The 21,761-nt window shown below is 42.3% G+C and overlaps 1 protein-coding gene across 3 annotated transcripts in view; it reads left to right on the forward strand.

Annotated features, from left to right (window-relative positions):
• Positions 1-1,104: 1,104 nt before the first annotated feature.
• Positions 1,105-21,761, forward strand: part of NPTN (neuroplastin) — a gene marked incomplete at its 3' end in the record, with an annotated part of 58,316 nt that continues 37,659 nt past the window's right edge. For all 3 annotated transcript variants that reach the window (XM_082005253.1, XM_082005255.1, XM_082005254.1), the window contains exon 1: positions 1,105-1,261. In XM_082005253.1, the coding sequence (XP_081861379.1) occupies positions 1,174-1,261 (88 nt within the window). In that variant the 5' untranslated portion in view covers positions 1,105-1,173. The remainder of the gene's footprint in view (positions 1,262-21,761) is intronic.

Here is a 21,761-nt window from a genome sequence, read left to right on the forward strand (position 1 = left end):
CCCAGTCCATCGTGTTGTGGGTAGATGCCTGCAGAGATTTCTGAATTGGAGACAAGAGGACTCAGCAGAGAGTAGAAAATCTGTTTCTGAGGGATTTCTTTTTTTCCCCCAGCATCCTTCTCTGCTGGTCTGTCCCACAGTCTCCTGCATCTCTTGTTATCTCCCCATCTCGGGCATGCATTAGTATGATGGGCTCACCTTCAGCAGCATGCTCCAGCCGTTCGTGTTGTCCTACGAGGGAGAGCAGTCAGAAACCTGGCTTAAATCTGGCTTAAATCGCTCCACTGGTCTTACCCTCGGTTGGGGTCCCTAGCACAGTACAAAGCAACCACTGTAAGGAGTAGATCTGACCTGGTATCTGTGTTTTAGACAGGAAAATAAAAGAGAAAACCTGCCCAAAGCTTATCAGCGGCTATTTTTCAGGATGCTTGGCAGGTCTGATGAACTGGGAGTGGGTTTTTGTGCTTTCTGCCCCCAACTCCACCACTAACCAGGGGCCAACGGCTTCGTTTCTTGCGGCCATGTTTTCCTACTCGTGCAAAAAAAAGGCCAGGGCCCTTGAAAAAAACGCATTAACTATTTATTTTTTTTTTATAGAAGAGTAGCAGTGACTGACAAGATGGGCGTTTAACATAATTTCGGTCTTTCATGGGTGCGCAAACCTAAAGCCGAGCGCTTTGGGATGGATTTTGCGTTCCTCTGACAACCCCCCCCCGACCCCTGCGGCACGGCACATAGACGATCTAAATTACTCCGGCAATTAAGACCCGAGCCAAACGACCGGCTCTTGGCCTGCCTTCCCAGGGAAGAAGGGACGCGAGGTGGCCCGTAGCGCTCCTCCGGACCCGGCCGGGGAACTCGGCGCCTCAGGAAGGGGAGGCCGCAGCCCGCAGGTAGGTGGAACGGCGGCAACATGGCGGCTGAGGGGGGCGGGCGGGCGGTGTCACGCGTGACGCCCCCCCCCCCCCGGCGCCGCGCGCGCGTCGCCCCCCGCCCCCGCCAAATCTCGCGAGAGGTGGTGGCGGCGGCGTCGCGAGAGCGGGCGCTGCGCTGCGCTAGGAGGTCGGCGGACGAAGGACGGAGCCGGAGCCGCTTCGCTCCTGCCGCCGTCGCCGCCCGCCTCACCACCCCTTTTCCTCCTCCTGCTTCCCCGCCCCGGCCGCGGGCAGGAGGATGCCGCGCTCCGGGCCTCTCCCCGTCGCCCTCTCGCTGCTGTTGGCGACCACCGCTCTCCTGCCGGGACCCGCCGCGGCGCAGAACGGTGAGGGCGGCGGGGCGGGGGGGCGCGTTGCTATGGTGGGCGGCTACGGCGGGGGATGAGGGACAAGCGGGAGGGTGGCCCCTAGGCTCCGCGGCCGTCCCTCGAGCCCCGGCGGTGGCGGGGGGGGTGGACCCCGGGTTTGCGGGGGGGAACACGCCGTGTTTTCGGATCCCTCAGGGGAACGGGGTGTGGGGGGGGCTGCCAGGGCCGCGCCGCTCCCCCCCCCCCCCCCGGGCTTCTCCTGAGGCGTCTTGTGCTGCCGGTAAAATGGAACATCTCCTCCCGCCTACTAAACCTGCATCTGCTGGGCTGCCTTAAATCATTTATAATGCAATAGAACCGTAGTTCCTTAGCAACTAAAGAGGTTCTCTGATAGGAGTGCAAAAGAAAGGAGAAAAAAAAAAAAACCACCAAAAAACCCCCACCAACCTTTTTTCTTCCTTGTAGGATAGCATGAGCTAAATGTAGCGCGGCATGCCTCCTCCCTGATGAGTTTGCAGCCAAGTGCATGACAATTAGTGGCAGAACGAAGCGGGGCCAAGAGGCTGGCCTAAGCCTCCTGCTTGAAGGAAAGTCCTGCAGCGCTTACAAAAACGCATGTCTTATCGTGCCATCCGAAGGAGAGAGCGAGCCGTCAAGGCAGGTTTTGTCCACTCCAGGAGTGCCCAAGCATGGTCTTTCTGGAGCGGTTTCTTATGCAGCATCATGGTGAAACTAATGTCAAAGGTTGCTTTGGGCTGTAAATGCTGTGAAGGGCAGGGATCTTGGCTCGCGAGAGACCCCAGTCTATGTGCGTTGGGGAAAATTTACTGAGAAGGAAGGGCTACTGTGCTCATATACCAATCCCAGACAAGGTTTCATCCTCTTTTCTCTCTCCTTCCTTTCTGCTCTGCAGATATTATTCGGTCGTAGCATTTTCCTTCTGTTGAAGTGAATTTTGCCTTGCAGCATGAGGTCAGCTTTGTTGGCTGTTTGCTCTAGAAAAAGCATTGAGGCTTTCAGCATATTTGACAATGATAGGAGAGATGTAGGTGGAAGAAATAACATCCTGAAGATCCCAGATCACAATTATTGCCTTAGTATGTGCAGATTTTGCAGTCTGAAACCAGAACTGAGCCTCATGTCTGTTAACCAAACAGAAGCAGTTTTGGCATCCACACTGTAAGAATGAAAACTGTAGGCTTTGTGCAATAAGAAGTGCTTTTTGAGGAGCCTAACAGACTCTGGGCAAATTCCACTGGAGTGCAGTGGGAATTAGGGACCTGACTCCCTTGATCTCCCAGGAACATGCTATTTGGGCTGAGTTGTGGGTAAAGTCTGGTTCTCTGTTGCAGAGGTGCTGTCTGCTTCCTGTGATAGGTGTGCCACCTGAGCATCGTCGCAGCAGGCTTGAGCCGCCTGTGCTACCTTTCCCCTCGTATTTGGGCGCAGGCAGGTGAGCGGTCTTCTGACGTGCGAGTTAAATGGGTCGTGTGCCTGAAGCTGTTCCTGTGCAGACGTAGCAAGCAACGTGTCAAATGCCAGCAGCTGGTGTAACAATTCCAAATAGCTGGTAGGGAGTGCAAACAATTGGTGTTTGACAGTAGTTACATGTCTGGAGGTCAACAATTAAATCCATTTTTGGGATAGATGGAAGGCTTTAGCCTTTCTGTGTCTTAAATCGTGACTTCCATTCCTGACATAAAGCTGCGCAAGCAGTAGCAGATCTTGGCATGAGGTAAGACTACAGACCCCTGGTGCATCCTGAAAGCATAGTCATTTTTTTTATTTCATTAACAAGGGTCATCCAAGCAATTAAGTGATAAGGGAGACTGAGTGTCTGTGCTGCAGTAGGAGTTTACACAGGTGAGTGAAAACCTGCTTGGAAAGGAGTAGAACACTTTAAAGCTGAGTGAAAGGTGGAGGTCCTTCCGAATAAGGTTCATTACGGCTGTTGGATTTTTACCCCAATTTGAATGCTGTTGTAAAAGAGGGAAACAAATTTAAAGATGGTAGGCCTCGCCGCAGATGGAACCGTTTTTCTTCAGCAAATAATGACCAATGAGATGCTTCATGAAACAAAAATCCTCTTTTGCTTTGGCATGAAGAATAGGTAAAGCCATTTCCTGAACGGTGTATACTCCTTTTAAGCCATTAGAAAGATGATGTGTGGTTTGAACAGGCTTGTGCAAGTATGTCAGTGACGACTCCTTTAAAAAAAACCCCGTATCTAACACACAGGTGTGTGCTTTGATGGTATACGGAAGTGTCCAGAAGTGTATATCCAAGAATTGCTTTATTTATTATCGATATGGAGCTATCGGTGTAGTGAAAGGCAATAGTCCAAGTGCTATTGAACTTACAGTAACACCACCTGAGTTTAGGATAATAGAGGAATGGTAATGAACTCGTTGAAAACGCAGGGCAGGTCACCACTCACCTGGCACAGAAAATGCCCAGTGGAATCCTGAATGTCTGTGGAAAGCAGCCTTTTTTCTGCTTCTGACAGGAGATTGCTGTGGAATTGCCAGTGATTTTTCCAGAGCTGCTGTAACTCAGAGTATTTTGAATCAGAATCACCTATAGATTTAAGCTTGCTAAAACTGGAAGTAGGTTTTTGACACTTGTATGGATTATTTTTAAAGCTCTTGCATAAAGTCCTGAACATCACAGAAAAAAAATTGCATGTCAGAAATTTAACTTTTCCTGAATATTCTTCTGAGAAACTTGTCAGGTTCTTCAAGGCTGCATTTCTGATGCACGCTATCTTGTCACTTGTATTCAGAGCATAGGTTGGAAGAAGTGATGGAAAGGAGAGTTAGAGAGTTGAGGAAGCCTGAGAAGGAACAGCTGGAAAAAGCCGGTCTGTCAAGAAGATCTGTGTGAAACCTGTATTTTCCAACTGGTTTTTGTTGGAAAAGTCACTTCAGCGCTTCAAAACAGACAGCATCCTCCTTATGGAATGGTGGTTGACTTGCTGTTTGGTGATGAGTAACATGCCTTTTCCAGTTGCTGGTTTTTTAACCTTTTTCTCCAGCTGCTTGTTTAAAAAGAAAGGCTTCAGTGTACTAATACTTTCACCTTAGAATGTTTGGATTTAAAGGAGCATGGCTGTATTTTTACTGTTGTCTGAAATAGATGCTTGGACTGCCCCCATGAAATCCGTGGTGTTTCTTCAGCACACCAACGTGTGAGTTGAATTGCTACCAATTCTTCAAGTTCTTCCCTTTTCAGAGCTTTGGTCTGGCAAGGTGTGCTTAAAACCAGACTCGATCATGTATTGTGTAGAGGAGAGAATTCTTAAACATCATCACATTTTAAAAACTGAAAGCTGGCTTGATAAAGTTGTGTGGGTTATTCAAAGCTAGCCATAAGGGGAAATAAAAACAAAAGAAGCTAGGTGGGACTTGTTTAGCTCTGCTCTCTTCATCCTCTGTTTGGATGAATGAGAAGGAACTGACTAGCTGGCTAAAAATAGAACGTGGCTTTTTCTGTTGGCAGAAGCCAGTATAGAAATGACCATAAAATCAGGAAAGCGTTAGCTTCTTAAAATGAGTTTCTTCTTAAAAGAGCGAGTGAAAAACCTTCCTTTTATCCTTGTAGTGCTATTTCTGACTGCTGGTTCTCATCCATTCCGCACTGATTGTGGTCTGACATGATTTTAATGGTCCCTAGATAAACCTAAGAAACGGTTTCATACAGCATTTATGGAGTGTGCGTGTGGGCTGAGCATGGAGGAAAATGTTCAAAGTTCTGTTCGCTTTCCCACCATTGCTATTATCTTTCCTCCTACAACTCCTGCATAGGGAACTTATATACAAGCAATATGACTGATGCGTATACACTCGAAAATTGCACCGAATTCTGACAAATCTCAGCTAACAGGTAAAGAGGCAATAGCTGCTAGTACTTCAGACAATGGTTTTAATTGTGTCGAGAAACAGCTCAAAGGGAGGGACTACTTTTCAATGATGAGATACACTGAGAGTGTTAACTGCCCTTACAACATGCTACTGTATGAAGACTACTTCTTGTTAAATTCATGAATGAGGTGCATTCTCCCCTTCACAATGAGCTGTTTCTTTTGCTGTAAGTACTACTTTAGAGGAGGCAATTGTAAAAACTTGCATTGTAAAAGGACAATGCTAGCCTGTGATTCATCCTTGCGTTGTAAAGCCCGAGCATTCAAACTCTGCTTAACTGCAAGTGCTGGAGGTGCTGCAGCTCCCTCTGAGGAACCTGTTAAGATTGTAAGTTTGTAAGTTTGATAGACTGTTTCTGCTTCTCTGTTAGCTGGAAAGATCTTCTGTAAATCTAACCTAAACCTGCTTTCCTATTGGTTTAGGCTTTTTATTCTGTTTATCCATGCAACTTAGAATGGGGAGGAGGGTGTTACCTTCTCATCAGCAATGACTTTCTGTACTTCTCCAGGTTAATTGTCAGGGTCCTTCTCGGTAAGTTACCTTTTCCTGGCTGTTCCTAGTGCTTTTCTGTGGTTTTTCTTCAGTCACGTTTTCTGGAGTGTGATGTGTAAAACTGGACACGCTTCCAGTTGGGACCAGACCAAGGTTCAGTGGAGTGGAAGGATCACTCAATGTGTCTTGCATATGGCACTCCTGTTTGCATCACAAGGCAAATGGTTTCTTACAGTAAAGAAAAGTCTTACATTTTTGACTCGCGTCCAGTGGGAACCATTATGATGGTCAGATCTTGTATTGCAGACTGCTACTTTACATTCCTTTATGCCCAAACTAACTAGTTCTTAGATGTTCTTATTAAGTAGCATCTCGCCTACTTCTGATGCCTTCCCCTAGTTGTCAAAAGGCCTATTTTGTCTTCTCGAGCATGCACCCCTGCTTTAGCTTGCCTTGGTTTTATCAACTTAAAAGACCCTCTAGCCCATCAACAGTCTTATTTCATTCTGTTTTCCATCTACTCGTTCATGTACTGTATCCCATAAAAAAGACACACAAGGTACTCCAAGCTACGTTAATGAGATTTTTTGTTGTTGTTGTTACAAGGCTTTTGTATAGGGCAGTATTAAAAGTTTTAGTAAAATTAGGGAAACTGTGTCTTGTTCTTTCTCCTCTAGAGTCACCTTTGGTTTTTATTAACTTTATAGTAGGAGGTCGGGTTGTCCTGGGCAAGCTGTATCGAACCACAGGTAGGCAACACAGCTCTCATCTTCCCTCCCCCAAGGCCTTCTCCGTTTTTGAGCACTTCCAAGGAGTTTTCTTCTGTTCTTCCTGGAGACTGAAATTGGATTGACTGGTCTGCAATTTCACCACAGTCTTTCCATTTTAAATGTAAGCACTGTCTGCCCTTTTTCATTCACCCATCTTCCACAAGTACTGCAGAAGGAGTTGAATTAAACCCAGCAGCTTGACATCCCCAAACTTTGCAGAGCAGCATGTAATCTAATTTTAGAGCTCTTCCCTCGAGGCAGTTTACAGCGATGATCATCCTTTTTTTTGTTTTTATTTTTGAAGTTAATGCTAGAATATGAAACCTGACCTAAAAAGCTGGAGGAGGGAGGCTTGCTGCTAAAACATACTTTGCGAGTTATCAAAGCTCCATATCAAATATAATATCCAGTTGTTTAAATCGTGATAATTACATGAAATATTATTTGCCTGCCTTTAAAAATCTTACATGATATGTTAAATTTATTTTTCACTCTATAAGTTAAACACTTTCTTGGCATCTTGTACTGTGTTGTCTCTTTTAGTGTTGAAGGAGATTGAGTCTAAATGAAATATAATTTCAACCTGGATTGAATGTCTGTATCTGTGTCAAAACTTGAAAGTGTTTATCCCATAGTAAGATAAGTACTGTAGACTTTTAAATAAAATTCCTGCCCTGTTGATAAGCGTGAAGCTTATTTGGGTCTTCAGCCATGTGGTTGAAGTCACCACTTACGCACTGATGCAAACTCATTCAAGAAAGAAGACGGTAACTTTTGAAGCTCTAAAGGGTTCTTCATCAAACAGTCCGAAGCTGTAGATCTCTGCTATAATTAAGAGGGAGAAGGTTTTTGAGAGCAGTATGGTTTTTTCTTCATTGTTCCTGTTCAGAATGCAGTGGAAAACAGCAGCATTGTGTCAGCATAGTATTTCGGCTGCTGGAAGGTGTGCATGTATGAGGGAAAGCATGAACGGTGGGCTCTGGTCCTGGGAAGCAGATGCTGTGTAGATATGACCCCAAATGGCATGCTGCTGGAGAGCTGTAGGATAGGAGAGCCTTCATCCTTTTCTGAACGGCTTTCATGTTGAAACAGGGTAGGATAGCAGAGATGTCTGCTTTGCAGACTCCTGAAGGAGAGAGGAAGAGGCATCGTGTCTGCCTCCTGCTCTTTGGAGGTGTAGTTGGGACTTCAGCACATAAGATGGTGTCGTCTCAGGGACCCAGTGTTTATATCAACTGTGTTAGCTTTTGATATCGGGTTGGAAGCCTTTTGATATATCAAAGAAAAAAGCAGGGGCAGGGATGTTCTGAAAGGACAGATTTTCCAGATGAGGCGTAGGAAAGTGCCCAAGACAGTAGGTGACTAGCTAAATGGATGTGCGTTGAGACCTTTTTGTAGAGGAAAATTAGATCATAATGTCCTGTTCTGGTTTGAATAAAGAAGAGAAGGTCTTTGATTGCTTTAATGCATATAGGCTTGTTTTACATTACATGTTTTAAAAATGCCACATTAATGAATCTATTGAGCCAAAGTGCTACTTAGAGTAGCTAAGCAGAGTACCTACTTACTACTTCCCACATTTTCTGAATTATTGCTAGCTTTGAGTGCACACAGGGATCATGATGTCTCTCCCTAGAGCTTGTGTGTTTGTTTGGAAACCTAAACTAAATGCGTTTTCTAACAGGCATATTGGAGATGTGAGAAAATAAGTGGAAGGGGAATATAATGGACTAGAAAAGGGAAGGCGTGAAAAAATGTGATCAATCCAAAACTTCAGCAGTAAATGTAGGTGAAAAAAGGATTTAATTCTGGGAGGCTGATAAAACTGACAAAGAATATATTTTAAATTAAAAAAGAGAAAATTGAACTTAAATGCCTAGAAAAGAGCTTGATAAGGATTTTGGCAATGCAGTAGGCTCCCAGCAGACATCATGGCAGACCAGAGGCAGACCGAAATAATTCGGTGAAGGCGTACAGCAGGAGTTTGAAAAAACAGATGCTTGAGTGCATTTTTAAAAACGAAGTAGATAACCATATTGACTGATCACTCTTGGAAAATTTATTTTTGTGCCTAGTTTGTTAGAAAAGCTTTGTGGTAGTTAACTAGGGTAATCTACCTTAGCAGGTTCAAGTTGTAAACGTGGTTAATTCCTATCATATTGATTCAAAACGCCTAATAATGAATTGAGTGATGCTAAACTGGTTTAAACGCAGTTTTAACAGTTTTAAAGAGTTCAGCTGCACTGTTTCTTGCTAGTCTTGTTAAATTCTTGCAAGCGTTGTAATCTTAAGAAGCTCTTGTCTTCCTGTGATCCAAACATACTATGTAATGACTGACATCAGTGTGCAAAATATTACGTGATACCTTCTTGCTTGAGGAAAATCTGACATTAATATTAATTAGCTTAAAAGAGCAATGAAGATTGCTCTAGAGATGATTGTGTAAGTTAGGGTTGCTTAGCTTGGCAAGGAAAAGAAGGTGCCTTGATACAGGATCTGAGATTGTGAAAGACATTGTGAGAATTGGGATATGGGGTTAGCTTTTGGTTTGGTGTTTTGTGGTGTGGTTTTTTTTTTTTAATTATCAGTACAGTGAAGGATACCTAATAGGCAAAATAAAAACTACACGGGGATTACTTTGATCTGTGATACATGGCTTTCCATGGCACCGTGAAAGCTGGTCTCTTGTCTTGGGCACAAGACCAAGATTAGCCAGGCTACTGTGTGTGCAAGGATTATTTTTTCCCCTGAATTATTGGTGGGGTGAGGATAGCCTGGTGGTAAAAATCCATAGCGTTACAGAAGATGGACCGAGCAAAGAATTAGAAGGTCCCTAACATATGGTTTTGCAGTATGTTGTTGATCTTCTCTCTGTCTTCAAGGAAGGGCAGCAAATTTCTCTTTGTTATACTTTGGAGGTTAATTTCTGCTTGAGGTATTCTAACCTGTATATACAGGTAGTTTACCTAAAGCAGCCTTTTGCAGGGAACTTAACATCATTTCATCCTCTCATCTTCTCTGCTTTAATTATCCGAGGTTGCAACCAGCTGACTCCCACTCTCACATTTTATACTATTATATATTATATAATTATTATATAATATATAATATATATTTCTGTTATTTTTATAGAAGTGTGATGACGTTAATTCACATTTGGGGCAGGTCTAGTTTGAAGCGGGAAAAACTTGTATCACAGTATGTAACTTGAAATGTTTCTTAGTTCTGCACTGATTCTTACTGTGTGCATCTTTATTTAGAAAGGGGAGGGTATAGCAGAAAGACTGAGGTTTGAGGAGAGAGTTAAGAGGTTGAGATCAAACAAAGCCAAGAATAAATCACATGGAGGAAAGAAACATGTATATAAATAAAGCAAGTCTGCTGGATTTAGTATAGTAAGAACTGTGGTAACAGGATGTACAAATTGCTGGTTTAAGCCAGATAGTCTCCAAACAAGCAAACTTTTATTCTGAGCGTGAGGCATTATCCCATTTCTCGAGTTTGTAGTTGAAGACTTTCAGTCTAAGCTCTGTCGGGCAGCTTAGTTTACACTTGTGAGAGATTACCTTAATGACTCTAGGAAATAAATAGGGAGCTCAGAATTTGGAGATTCATTTTATTCAGTGTTTGCATATGGTAAAACAAGTTCTGCAGCAAACTTCTTCCTCTTGTCATGACTGCCAGGCTACATAAACAGTGAGTTCAGCAGTAGTTTGGCTGTTGAGGCTTACCACTTCACTAGAAGAGAGTTGCCTTGGGGAAGCGTTTTCAGAATCCCAAAGCAGCTGAATATCTAGGTTTTGTGACTCAGAGCCAGTCTGCACCTGGTTTTTGGAAGTCTGCTCTCAATGGACTCCTCTTCTGTATTTATGTATGTTGGGAAGCTAGGGTTTGCTCGGTCTGGCTTTTTTGGTTGTTGCTTTTTTTTTCCCCCCACTGCTTTTTTGAGCTGAAGGAAGAAAAAGCCTGACAAAGACTGGTGCTATGCTGTATATGACCCATCCCATTAGAAACAAGTGATTTTTTATTTAGCCTAATGGTAAATTCCGAGTATATCACTGGCATACTGGAGGACTTGGTGCAGATACTTCCAAATTGCAGGTGAAAGGATTGTCTTTGGCAGTTGGTTGAACACAATAGCTGTTTTGGTTATACTTGGTGAGCTTTCCTTTTGTACAGTTGCCCGAAATCTGCACTGAGGGAGAAAATCATTCAGGTTGCTGCTCCCTTAGTGCTTTATTTCTCTTTAAGTGGTATATTTGGTGCCTGTTTAGTCCGCATAATACCAGTGTAAGTGCTATCACTTCTGACCTTCCAAAAATGCAAGGTATTTGAGCTTTATCCTATTTGTGCCAACGCTTTATGCAAAAGGGTTGAGAATGATGCTTGAGTGGCTGTAATCATTTGGTACTGTGAGAGCTTTTCTGCTTGTTGTCAAACATGACAATAGTCCAAATGCTTTAATTTCTTTCTGTTGTGTTATTTGTTTTCAGATCGGTTATGGTGCAGCTCTCCTCACTTTTTCCCCTGTAACTTTGAGAGGGAGGACTGTGTGGTAATGCAGCGTTCCCTTCCTGGCTGTTTGCTTCCAGAAACAAACTGCTTGAAGTGGGTGGGACAGTTTGCATCTCTCCCCAGTTTTGAGGGTATCGAACCCAATGTGAGACTTAGATATACAGTATTGATGGTTTGCTTTCAGTTTTAGTTTGTCCAATTTTTAACTGACAGGTTTTCAACACTTTGCTGCAAGTTCTGTAGTGCTCAGTGGCAACGTATGGTCTCACTTAAGGGTACAAGATAGATTTAAGCAAAGCTGCATGTTTTGGGTCTCAGACTCCCGAAGCTCCTATTTTTAGCAATACAAGGATCAATTTAGTGACCCCAATCTTGAGCCATATGGAGTAAGGAAAAAAAAAAGTCTTTTTTGGTTTCTAGAGGGGGAACTAGTTGGGAGAATGGAGCAAAAGTGACAAGGCAGAGGCAAATAGCTTTTAAGGACCTATAAATAATGGCCAAGGCAGGAGCTGTAAAAGGGCATGGATGAATAGAGTACTGCTTAGAGTATTCTCTTTCTCTGCACACCTCCATCTTTTCAAATCTTGCTTTAAGTAGAGACAATAGGGTGTGTGGCTTTTTAGTACGCGGTAAGTGTCCGTGAGTTATACTTGTTTGCCAGTGGCCTACATTCATGTTTTTCAGCTAAGCATTATCACATTCTTTTTTGTTGTCCCTTTATTTATGACTTGTCTAGGCAGCAAATTAACTGCAGAGCTGATTTATCCTTTTAACAGCACCTACCAAACGTTAACCTGGCATTGGCTGCCCAGTCAGTACCAGTACGAGTGTGCCTCATCCTGCATTGCTGCTCTACTGTTTTGGGGCCTCTGTGTGACAAAAAAAGAAGTGGATTTATAGTTCCCAAAGGGTTTTCCAAATACTACACTGTCATCCTCTTTTTGCAAACTCAGCCAGAGCTCTTGCCTTTCAAAGATGGAAAATTACTCAATAAAGCTTTCAGTTTCCTTGCGGAAATGTAAACTTGCTCAAAGATGGCCATGAAAACATCACCTCTGGTTTAGGAAACCCCTCAGCAGCAAACTCTTGAAGGCTGATAGAAGATCACTACAGGTTTGTCCTGTTCTTACATTCTTGCCACAACCACTGCTGTTAAAGGCCTGATGCAGGAGAAATTCTTTCAGTGCTTTTGTCTGGTCTCTAGCAAGGTATTTAAAAAATATCTGTTAATGCTGTCATAAAATGACTGCACGATTGAATGTGGTCTTTGGTTCAAGAGCATGTGAAAGATTTAGTGTCGTCATCACGTTAAGTGCCAACAGCTCTTTAGCAGTGCTGTGATACAAAGTAGGCGAAGTACCTTTTTAGTTTGAATTTAGGGAGATGATTCAAATTAAATTTTAACAAAATTGTTTAGGTCACGATTTATGCTCTTCTCAAGCACCACAAAATGTATGAAATGTAGTTAAACACTTTTAAATATATCTCAGCTGTGGGTCTGGATCCCCTGGTATCTTGAGTAGGCTGGACTTGAGTTCTCCTCATGGTTCAGGCGTACAAGATCTTGGCACTGACTTCTGTGTAATACTTTTCTTTCATATCTCATCAGTTTTGTAGTGTAGTCATCTCAAACCCCTGCCTTTCAAGCTTCTAGTTTTTACTCCCATCATGGATAAAGGCGTTGTATCGGTCATGTGGTGGTACTGCTGCTGAGTTCAAAAAATCAGGGGAATTTCACAATGTTTATAGACTGCTTAGTGAACTGTTAGCGGGCTTCACTTCTTTCATTCTTGCAGAAACCTTACAGCAGATACAGTTTTAGGGTGGGTGTTTTCCCCCTGTAATTAGTATTGGTAGCATGGTGGTGGTGGTTTGTAAATTTTCTGTTTATACAGAACAAAGGAACAGGTTTCTGTCAGTATTTTGTGTCAGCTCCCTTTTATATTCCCTACTTGAAGAGTCCAAATCTGCTTGGCCCTTAATTGGATTGCTGCTTTTGCCGCAAAAGAAATAGGAGTAGGGGAGACAACTCAAGAGGGCTCCAGGTTGTGTTTAAAGCTGTAAGTCTGACTTGGCTAGAAAATTCAGAAGCTCAAAAATGGACCCCTTTAACCACGACTGACATTTTGGGGGGGTTTGTTGCCCTTCATGTAATTTGTGTGAGGACAAAGTCAGGAGATGAGTGGCTCAGTTCCCTGTGATGAGCAGCCTTTGTCTGCAGGAGGGTGATTTCTGCCTGTGAGTTAGGATGCATGCGGGTGGGTAACCACCACTTAGGCTTCCATTAATCTTGGCTGATACTATACTTGAATTTCATGTCATAAATCGCAGTATTTGATGCTGTAGAGGGGCTGCCCTCAGCAGTTTATTTTTGTACTAATAATCTAAGCGGTGTCAGTAGGCCATGTGAGATCAAACGCCTGGTCCAAGGAAGGATCCGATTTATGACGTAACCCTGATGCAGCTGCATGTACTGGCACAAAGCGGTGGCATGGGCAAGGCTATTTCTATTGGCATGTCCTACATATGCATGATAAGTATTGGTAGACAGCTTCATGTGGACATCTGAGTTTGGCAGAGCCTTCCTGTGGTCAAAGGCATGTTTTTAGAGTAATAAGCATGTCAAAACAGGGAGAAGCTGAACTGTGCTGTAGAAATGGCTTGGGGGAAAAAATTATTCAAAATGCAACTTGGAACAAGCATCTCTCAATTTGCATAGGAGTGTAAATCTGGCAAACAAATTGTGGCATCTCTGTTACTTTTTAATATGTTTCCTTCCTGCCTTTCTCTTCCCTGTAACTGGAATACTATAACGGTGTTCTCCTGGAGAATAGCCCATCTTTGGGCTGGCGGCTGCTGCGTGTATGTGCAGCATGGCTTGTCTGACCAGGGAGATCAAGACCTGACCTGCAAGAGGTGTGTTGCTCTGAACTTAGCAGTTAGTAGGCAGCAATTCTCTCCAGCTACGTAGCGCATAAACTTTCGAAGTAAGTAAAGCATCCTTCCTTTAACCCCATCTCCTGCAGTGGGGCCGATATTTTACATATTGCTATTAGGCAGGTCTTGCTCTGTTAAAAATTGAACTCTGATTCACATTTAAAAATTTATTGTACCCCAGATGTATTGTAACTTCTGTTATTAGCATTTCTTGTGCATATAGAGAGATTTTTTTTTTTTCCTTTCTGTTCTCAGCCCTGCCTCAGATTGTGTGACCTCGTACATAATCCAACAATTCTGCAAAGGGCATTTCTTTAAAAAGGTCGGTGTATTAAAATGTCCTGTTCCTTCATCACAGATGAGACAGAGCAGCTTGTACTTCTGCAGAATGCATAAAAGGGAAAAAAATGGTTTGCCATTCAGTATATGCTTCCTTTATGCTAAAGAGAAATGTAATCGGTGTCCTTTCAAACACATGCTTGTTGGATCAGGAAAGGTCAAAGCAAAATTGAGGGGTACTTTAAACCTTTAGCTCTCTAATGGCATAGTCTGAGGATTTTAGACAACTAATCTGAAGACAAGGTACTTCTTGTTATCCTCCCCAACATTTTATAGTGTTTTCAATAGCTTTAGGGTGCAAATCTGGTGGTCGTAAAGTTTTTTGAGATCTTCAGCCATGCAGGCTTTGGTTACTGTGTTACATATGAACACTGGACAAATTTAAATTGCTGTTTACTGTAACTCAGCTTTTCAGTGTTGCGAAGCTAAATTCCTTCCTGCTTATTTTCAGGGAGTGGGTTCCTAGTTGTTAACGATTTTTTTTTTTTCTGATATACAGGAGCTTTTCTGTTCGTGTGTGTTTTTGGTTTAGAGAAATTCTTGTATATTTCTTGGCTACAACAATAATATTTCGGTAGTGACCTAAAAAAAGGAATTAAAACTAATAAATGCTGGCTTATTTTTTCTATTTCTTTTTTTTTTTAATTTTCTATTTTCTTCTATTTATTTTTTCCTCACTGCATGGATGATTGTAAGTCTTTCATGCCTAAGATATGCCAGGGAAAAGCATAAATGGAAAGAATGGGGGAACAATGCCTGCCTATTCTGAGGATGATGCAAGCTTAATCTTGGGAAAAGCCTTTGAGAAACTAGTCTGCAAATTCTCCATGGAAGGAAATCTCTTGTGATAAATGCTTCTTGGTGCGTTCAAACCAGCTTCCTGATGGCACGCACTCTTTTGAACAACCAGGCATGCAAAAGCAGAGTTTGCTACACAATTACATCGTTTTAGAAAGGCTTGACGTGGCATCCTGTGCTACGCCAGCATCAGGCAAGCAACAGTCCCGGGTCCTTTAGGTGATAAGGTTGGGTGCCTGACACCCACAGCCAGTTTGAGTGTTTATTCTGTGTCTGTAGATAAGGGGATTTTTTGCCTTCAGATTAGAATAGTTTAAAGCTCAAGGTCTTAATAGAGGGAGAGTGTGGATAATTAGTGAACCTGATTATCACTTATATGTCTGCTTTGAATCCTTGATCAGTTGAGAATGAAACTGCCTTAAGTCACTTGACTCTTGCATCAATCCTCCAACACCCGAGCCCTTCAGTTTTTAGTCAGCCCAGGGGAATGTTTTCTACTGACGTGTAGCATTCACAAACATGATGACAAGCCTCTTTGGGATTTTCAAGATATTAAGACTGGTTTGTGTTCTGCTGGTGTTGCCCTGAAGTGAAATGCGTGTCCTCTGTGAGGAACAACTTGCCCTTTTTTTTTTGAATGGCTCAGATGGCTTTCTCATCCACTTTTATTTAATCGGTGTTAGGTAAGTTGTTGGTCTACATGAAGTGCCGAATGAAGTTACCCAGACTTGCCTCTTTTTAAAGCACATGATTGAAATGCCACATAGCTAAATATAATTCTGTTTAAGATTTTGTCTTCTGTGCTATTTGGTGGTGTATGTGAGCTACTTCAAAGATGGTTGGGAGTAGTTCTTGACTCAAGTCCTGTAATATTTTCTTTGAACTATGAAGAAATGTGCTTTTTAAGGCACTGAACAAATGCATGGGCTTGCTGTTGATCTGAATACCATTAACTGTTTCACAGGCAAGTTAACGTGTGCTTCAGATTGACCAGGTCTGGCTTCATAATGTCTCTGTCTATTGTTTATCTGGAGAGCATTGGTCCGAGCATTATAAGCAAATGAGAGATTTTTCTGTACTTCCTGTAGAAGTGAATGCTTTCATATCATGTCTGCAGTGATATTTAAAAATGTCTGTCCAACCAGGATATCTGAAAAGGAGAGAATCACTTTAATTCCTAAACTTACAGGGTGGAGAGGCTTGGAGCTTTCTAGTTTACACTCCTTCCATGCTTTGAAGCAGATGGGCTTAAAACAAAAAGCAGACTTTGATAAGGAAGAAGCTATAAATTGAAGATAGAGCTTGCACTCAGTAGAAAATGAGCTATGATGGGGACTGCAGAACACACTGGAGGGACAAGTTTGTGCAAAAATAGCATCTTTTTACCCCATGTCTGCTCCTCATGTGTCACCTGAATAGTTAGTTTATACATGTAAACCACTGCTGTAGTTATCAGCACTTCTAACTCCTTTGCAGAAGAATATATGAATTGGCGAGTTAGAGATCCTTAACAAAGAGAGCAATTAAATGTTGATATGGAGCTTTGCTTATTGTTTTAAAGTGGAATGTATTTCAGTGTTGTTCCATCGTTTTTCCGGCAACTAAGTGAAATGCCAAGTTTCCCAGGTGTTTGTAGGAGACCTAAGTCAGTGTTCCAATTACTTCTTCGGAGTATGCTCTTTATAGTACCAGAGAAGTAGAAGAACTTTGTTCTTTCCAGCTAAAGAACTAGGCAAAAAGATCTGTGAACTCCTACACTTCAAAATGTGACTATAGCCAGCAGGCTGGCATCAATATGGAGCCAAAATGAGGGAGTAGATACTAATTTCTTGTTCTGACTATTCTTCTTTTGCTGGATATTCCAGACTTGAATCTATTTTCACTTCTACCTTATGGTATCAAACATAGAGATATGGGGTTTGCTGCAGAAGTAGAAGAACTGTAAACACTGTCCACAAGTCATGAAATTGTGTGTGAATAGGAGAAAGATGTCCAGAGAAGGTTTCTGAACCCAACCAGTTTACATAATGAGAATGTATTTGGGGTGAAAGTAATTTCCTGAAATGGGAAGTACGTAGTTGTAATTGCTATGACACAGCAGCGTCTGTTCTAACCAGTCGTGTTCCTGTGAACTGTGCTTTGATGTGTTTTTTTTTAGTGAATTATGGTTACTGAGATCAGTTTTTGCACCATAAAAGTGACCGTAAAATGATCGTTGCACTTGAAAGTCGTTGCGGTGTGAAGTTAAGCATTGCTTTTTTGTATTCCAAGGAGACTTGATTAAAGGATCCATGGTGTGACGGTATGTGGGAGAAGATGAATGGGGGCAGCTTGAGGGCCTCTCAGGCTCTGATCTGAGGGTTTTACATTTGGGGGAGGCAGTTGGACCAGAGGACCTTCAGAAATTCTTTCCAGTCTGAATTCTCTGATTTATTACCCAGAAGCTGATCGCTGTGTCCCTTTCTCCATCCATCTGAGCAGAGAAGTGTCTCTTGGCTATGTGGGGCATATTCCCAGGATGGCCTCACAACAGCAAAGGCTCTGAAACCATTTACTTAAGGACTCTCTGAATTTTACTTCAGCAAACAAATCAGTTTTGTTTTTCTCTTTGCATGTCAAACGAAGCAAGGTTTTCTAATGCATAGAGAAATGACGAACGTTGGTCTGAATCCAGAAAATGTTAATCCTCATGTCTGTGGACCTGGAGAAAGTAATCCTCCGCTTTCCCTCTCTGTGAAATGAATCTAATGCTACACCATGGGCTTATGCATTTTATATGATGCTCTCTGGGTAATGTTTTCCTCCGTAGCTAGTCATAACCTACCTGGAGCTACCTAAAGCTGCAAGATAGATTGCAGAAATCCATTTCATGTATTGCTCCAGTTCTCAGTATGCTTATAGATCGTATGGGTTCATGTGGATATCTAATATGGACAGCAAAGTGCTGTTTTTAAAGCTGCTTCTGTAGTTGGCTAAAGAATAGGGCAAAACAGACCAAGAAAAGTAATGCCAATTTTTTAGTTTATGGAACCGGTGCGGTGCATTTAGGAGACTATAGCCAAAGGGTGACGCGACACATAATGTGTATGGGTGCTATGGAAGGTGGTGAGTCAGACTCAGCAAAGAGGGCAGGGAGTGCACTGTAAAACTTACACCCATCTCTTATCGGTGAAGTGATTAAGACCAAACCCATTTCTTAGCAGTGGTATGATTAAAAACCATGTGCTCTGGTGGTAAAATGGGAAACCATCAAACCTACCAGGTGTAGGTGAAAACAGGCAGGGTACTTCAGTGCTTTCCATGGAATTGAGGTATCTTCACCCTTCTCCTCCAGCTGGTGTACTGGCTGTCATTTCTTTGTAGATTTGACTAATTTCTAATACTTTGGTTGAGTAAAGGTGAGCACTGGAAAGAAACTAAACATTAATTAGGCTGCCTTCTTTCCATCCTAAAGGAAGTAAAAATGCAATAATTTGTCAAAGTGATGATGGGTTTTTTCTGCCCTCAAAAATTTATCACTTAATTAACACCCTTCAGTGAAGAAGAAAAAGGTGTTAATTAGAGTACCAGTTTAAGTAGCAGAGCCCGGATCAAAGCCCGGATGATGGGTGCAGTAGGAAAATGGAGAGGAGGAGGGCAGCTTCTTATTGAAGTTTTCTTTGATATTCTGATGCACTTATAAGTGAGACTGTTGCCATGTAATAAAGGTGAAAATAAGCTAAAGTGAGGGCAGGGCCAGCTGAGAAGCGCTTTGTGGACTGCCCAAGTTCATCTGTGCTTTTATGTTTTAATGACGTCTTTACAGCTAGCACTTAGTTTCATCCCCTTTCCTGAAACTGCAGTCTGTCTGGTCATTCCTTGGAGCTCCAGCTTTGAACCCTTGAGTCCTGGTGTCAGGACTAGACTTCCCTTGGAAGGAGGTGGTTGTCTCTGAGACAGTACAGATGCAGCGTTTCAGGAGCATGTGAAGTGTTTGCATCTGGTTATATTATACTCTTCCCTATTGAATCCTCATGCCTGCAGGTTATTTTTCTTAATTTCACTGCAGAATATCAAGCGTTTTATCGAGTCGCTCTGAAGCATGTGCCAGTGGTGGTAAAGCTTCATTTAATTTTACCTGTGCAGAGCCTAGGGTACTCGGAGAAGCAGGAAGATTTTTTTTTTTTTTAAATAAAAATTTTAAAAAAATCAGACTGCAAAATCCAGAATACCAATTAGGAAGAACATGTGGAAGCAGTTTAATGAAGAGACCTCACTGAAAGCTTCAACCCTAATGCCTGTTTTTGGTGGCAGAACTTCGACACCAAGGGTGATTGCATTTGCTAGAGTAACATATTGATATCTCCCCTGAGCGTTTTGGATAACACTGGTCTATAGAACATATAAAACTTCACTTTGGTAAAGATACTTGGCTTTTTGCTATGCCATTTGGGAAGGGCATTCCTGAAGGAATGTATTTACAAAAATGAATTACACTGTGCTAATAAGGAAATTTTTAATGGGTTTATTCAGTCTGTAAATAAGTGGAACTGCAGGCAGAGCTCTCAACAAATGCACAGAAATAAAATCTCCAGAACTGTGCTAAAGGCCCAAGAGCAATGGAGAAGCAATGCAATAGAGACATATGGTGGGCTAATAGGACAAATGGGAAACCTCAGCCTCTTGCTGTTTACGTGATGGTTTTCATTGTAAATAGACAATCTGTAAAGCATTCATCCCCTAAGCAGTCTATGTTTTTGTCCCTGTATTGTGGATTCATACTGAAAATCAGGTTTGTTTATTGCACTAGCTTTGCAAACTCTCTTTTTTGAGCTTTGAACCGTGTTTTCTTTCTTCATAAAAGTGGAATTCACCACAAGATAAGGATAGGATCAGGATAGGAACGTTACCTTACTTGATGGACACGCGCGCTGCTTTGCTCCCGACTATTAAAATTGCTTTGTTACAGTTATATTCCTAGTGGTTGAAAAATGTCCTTGGAAATAGGTTGTATTTCCTTCATTGGTGGCACCTTTTGTGAAGACTCCATTTTCAAGATGGTCTCCTCTTGATATTTGATGTTGATGGTCTTGTGCTTGTTTTCGGCTTTAATCTTCATGCTTGGTACTTGTAAAACCAAGAGAAATAGCTTGTCCTGCGTTGTTAGGGCTTTTTGCAATACGTGTATTTCATTTAAACTTGGTTGTTTCTGTCTTTACTGGGTCTGGTTTAACATTTTTTACACCAGCTAGCACTTACCTACATTTTCTTAAGGCAAAACCTAGCTTTATTTTTTAAACTCCTTTCTTTAGGCCAGGCTTTAACTAGGGAAGATCAATATTCCCCCTGCTTTGTTTCTCCAGTGCATTTGGCATTGACTTTTTTTTTTTTTTGGCAGCGTAGTGTATCTTGTGTTAAATTTCAGAAACAAAAGGATATTTAAATCAATAGCACAATCATTTCTGCAACTCGAGTATGATTTTTGTCAGGTACTGCTTTCTGTATATTCTTAGACTGATAGATTGCTGCTAGGAGATGTTATGCTAATTGTTGATATCTCTGTCAAGATCCTTTTTGTGCGTTCATTCTAGCAGGTGAGGAAGTTGGGAAGTTCTTTGGTCATTGTGATGCTGGTTTTAAGCTATTTGAGAATTGTCTTTTGTGTCGCTTTTTCATTTGGGCTCCAGCCAAGGTAGGGCAAGAGCTGCTTTTCAGGAGCAACTTCTTCAGGCTTCAGGAGCTGGTCAAAATTATAGCTAAATATTTGTGTGCCTTTCTAGTAGGTATAAACTTCTATCTGTATGCCATATTTTCTCCTACAGTTCCATGATCATGTCAGCAAGAGGGATAGGCCTTGTTCCTTTCTCCCACCCGCACCTCTCCCAGAGGTACTCGATCACCTCACTCTTCTCTGGCTTCTGCCAGTGAGGGAAATAGCTGCAGTTGGAAAGGGTGCTGCTGCCACGCGAATTTGGAAGGGGTATTGCTAGTATGTAAAGCTGCAATTCATTTATATGCCAAAGCTGGAACGTAGCTTGGCTTGGCCTCCCTTGCTTTAGGCCGACAGGTAGCTCATAAATACTGGCAGAAGAAAAATTAATCTGAAAAGGTGTCTTTCATTGATGAAGCCTGATTAATGAAAACAGTTCGCTCAGGAGTCGTAAAGCGACTTTTACATTCATTTAAACCCACTGTCTTTAGGCTTCTTGTCCACTCTCCTCTTCTGAACTCTAGATTTGTTTAATATGGAGCTTTTCCAGCTTTCTGGCTCTGTGAGTCTGCTGTACGTGTTTGTCTTACTGCATATGGAAATTTTTGGCTGCCCTTTTGAATACCTTTTAGTTTCTCCCCCACTCCCAGTTCAAGACTTTAAGTAAAGTCTTAAAGGCGCAGGAGCAGGCTGTCCCCATGTGCCGTAAGATGAGCTGGTGGGGAAGATGATCGGCCTGGCTGAACAGGGAGCTTTTGCTGGGACTCGGGGGGGGGGGGGGGAAGAATTTTTATCATCTTTGGAAGAAGGGGCAGGCAACTCAAGAAGAGTAGAGGGATCTCATTAGGTCCTGCAGAGAGAAAATTAGAAAGGCAAAAGCCCAACTAGAACTCAATCTGGCCACGGTCATAAGGGATAACAAAAAACATTTTTAGAAAGATATTAACAACAAAGAGCCAAGGAGAATCTCCATCCCTTCTTGGATGGAGGGCGGGGGGAGGAACATTGCCACCAAGGGTGAGGAAAAGAATGAGATAATTAATGCCTTCTTTGCCTTG

Source organism: Phaethon aethereus, assembly GCF_964289735.1.
Source record: "Phaethon aethereus genome assembly, chromosome: 12".
NCBI lineage: Eukaryota > Metazoa > Chordata > Aves > Phaethontiformes > Phaethontidae > Phaethon > Phaethon aethereus.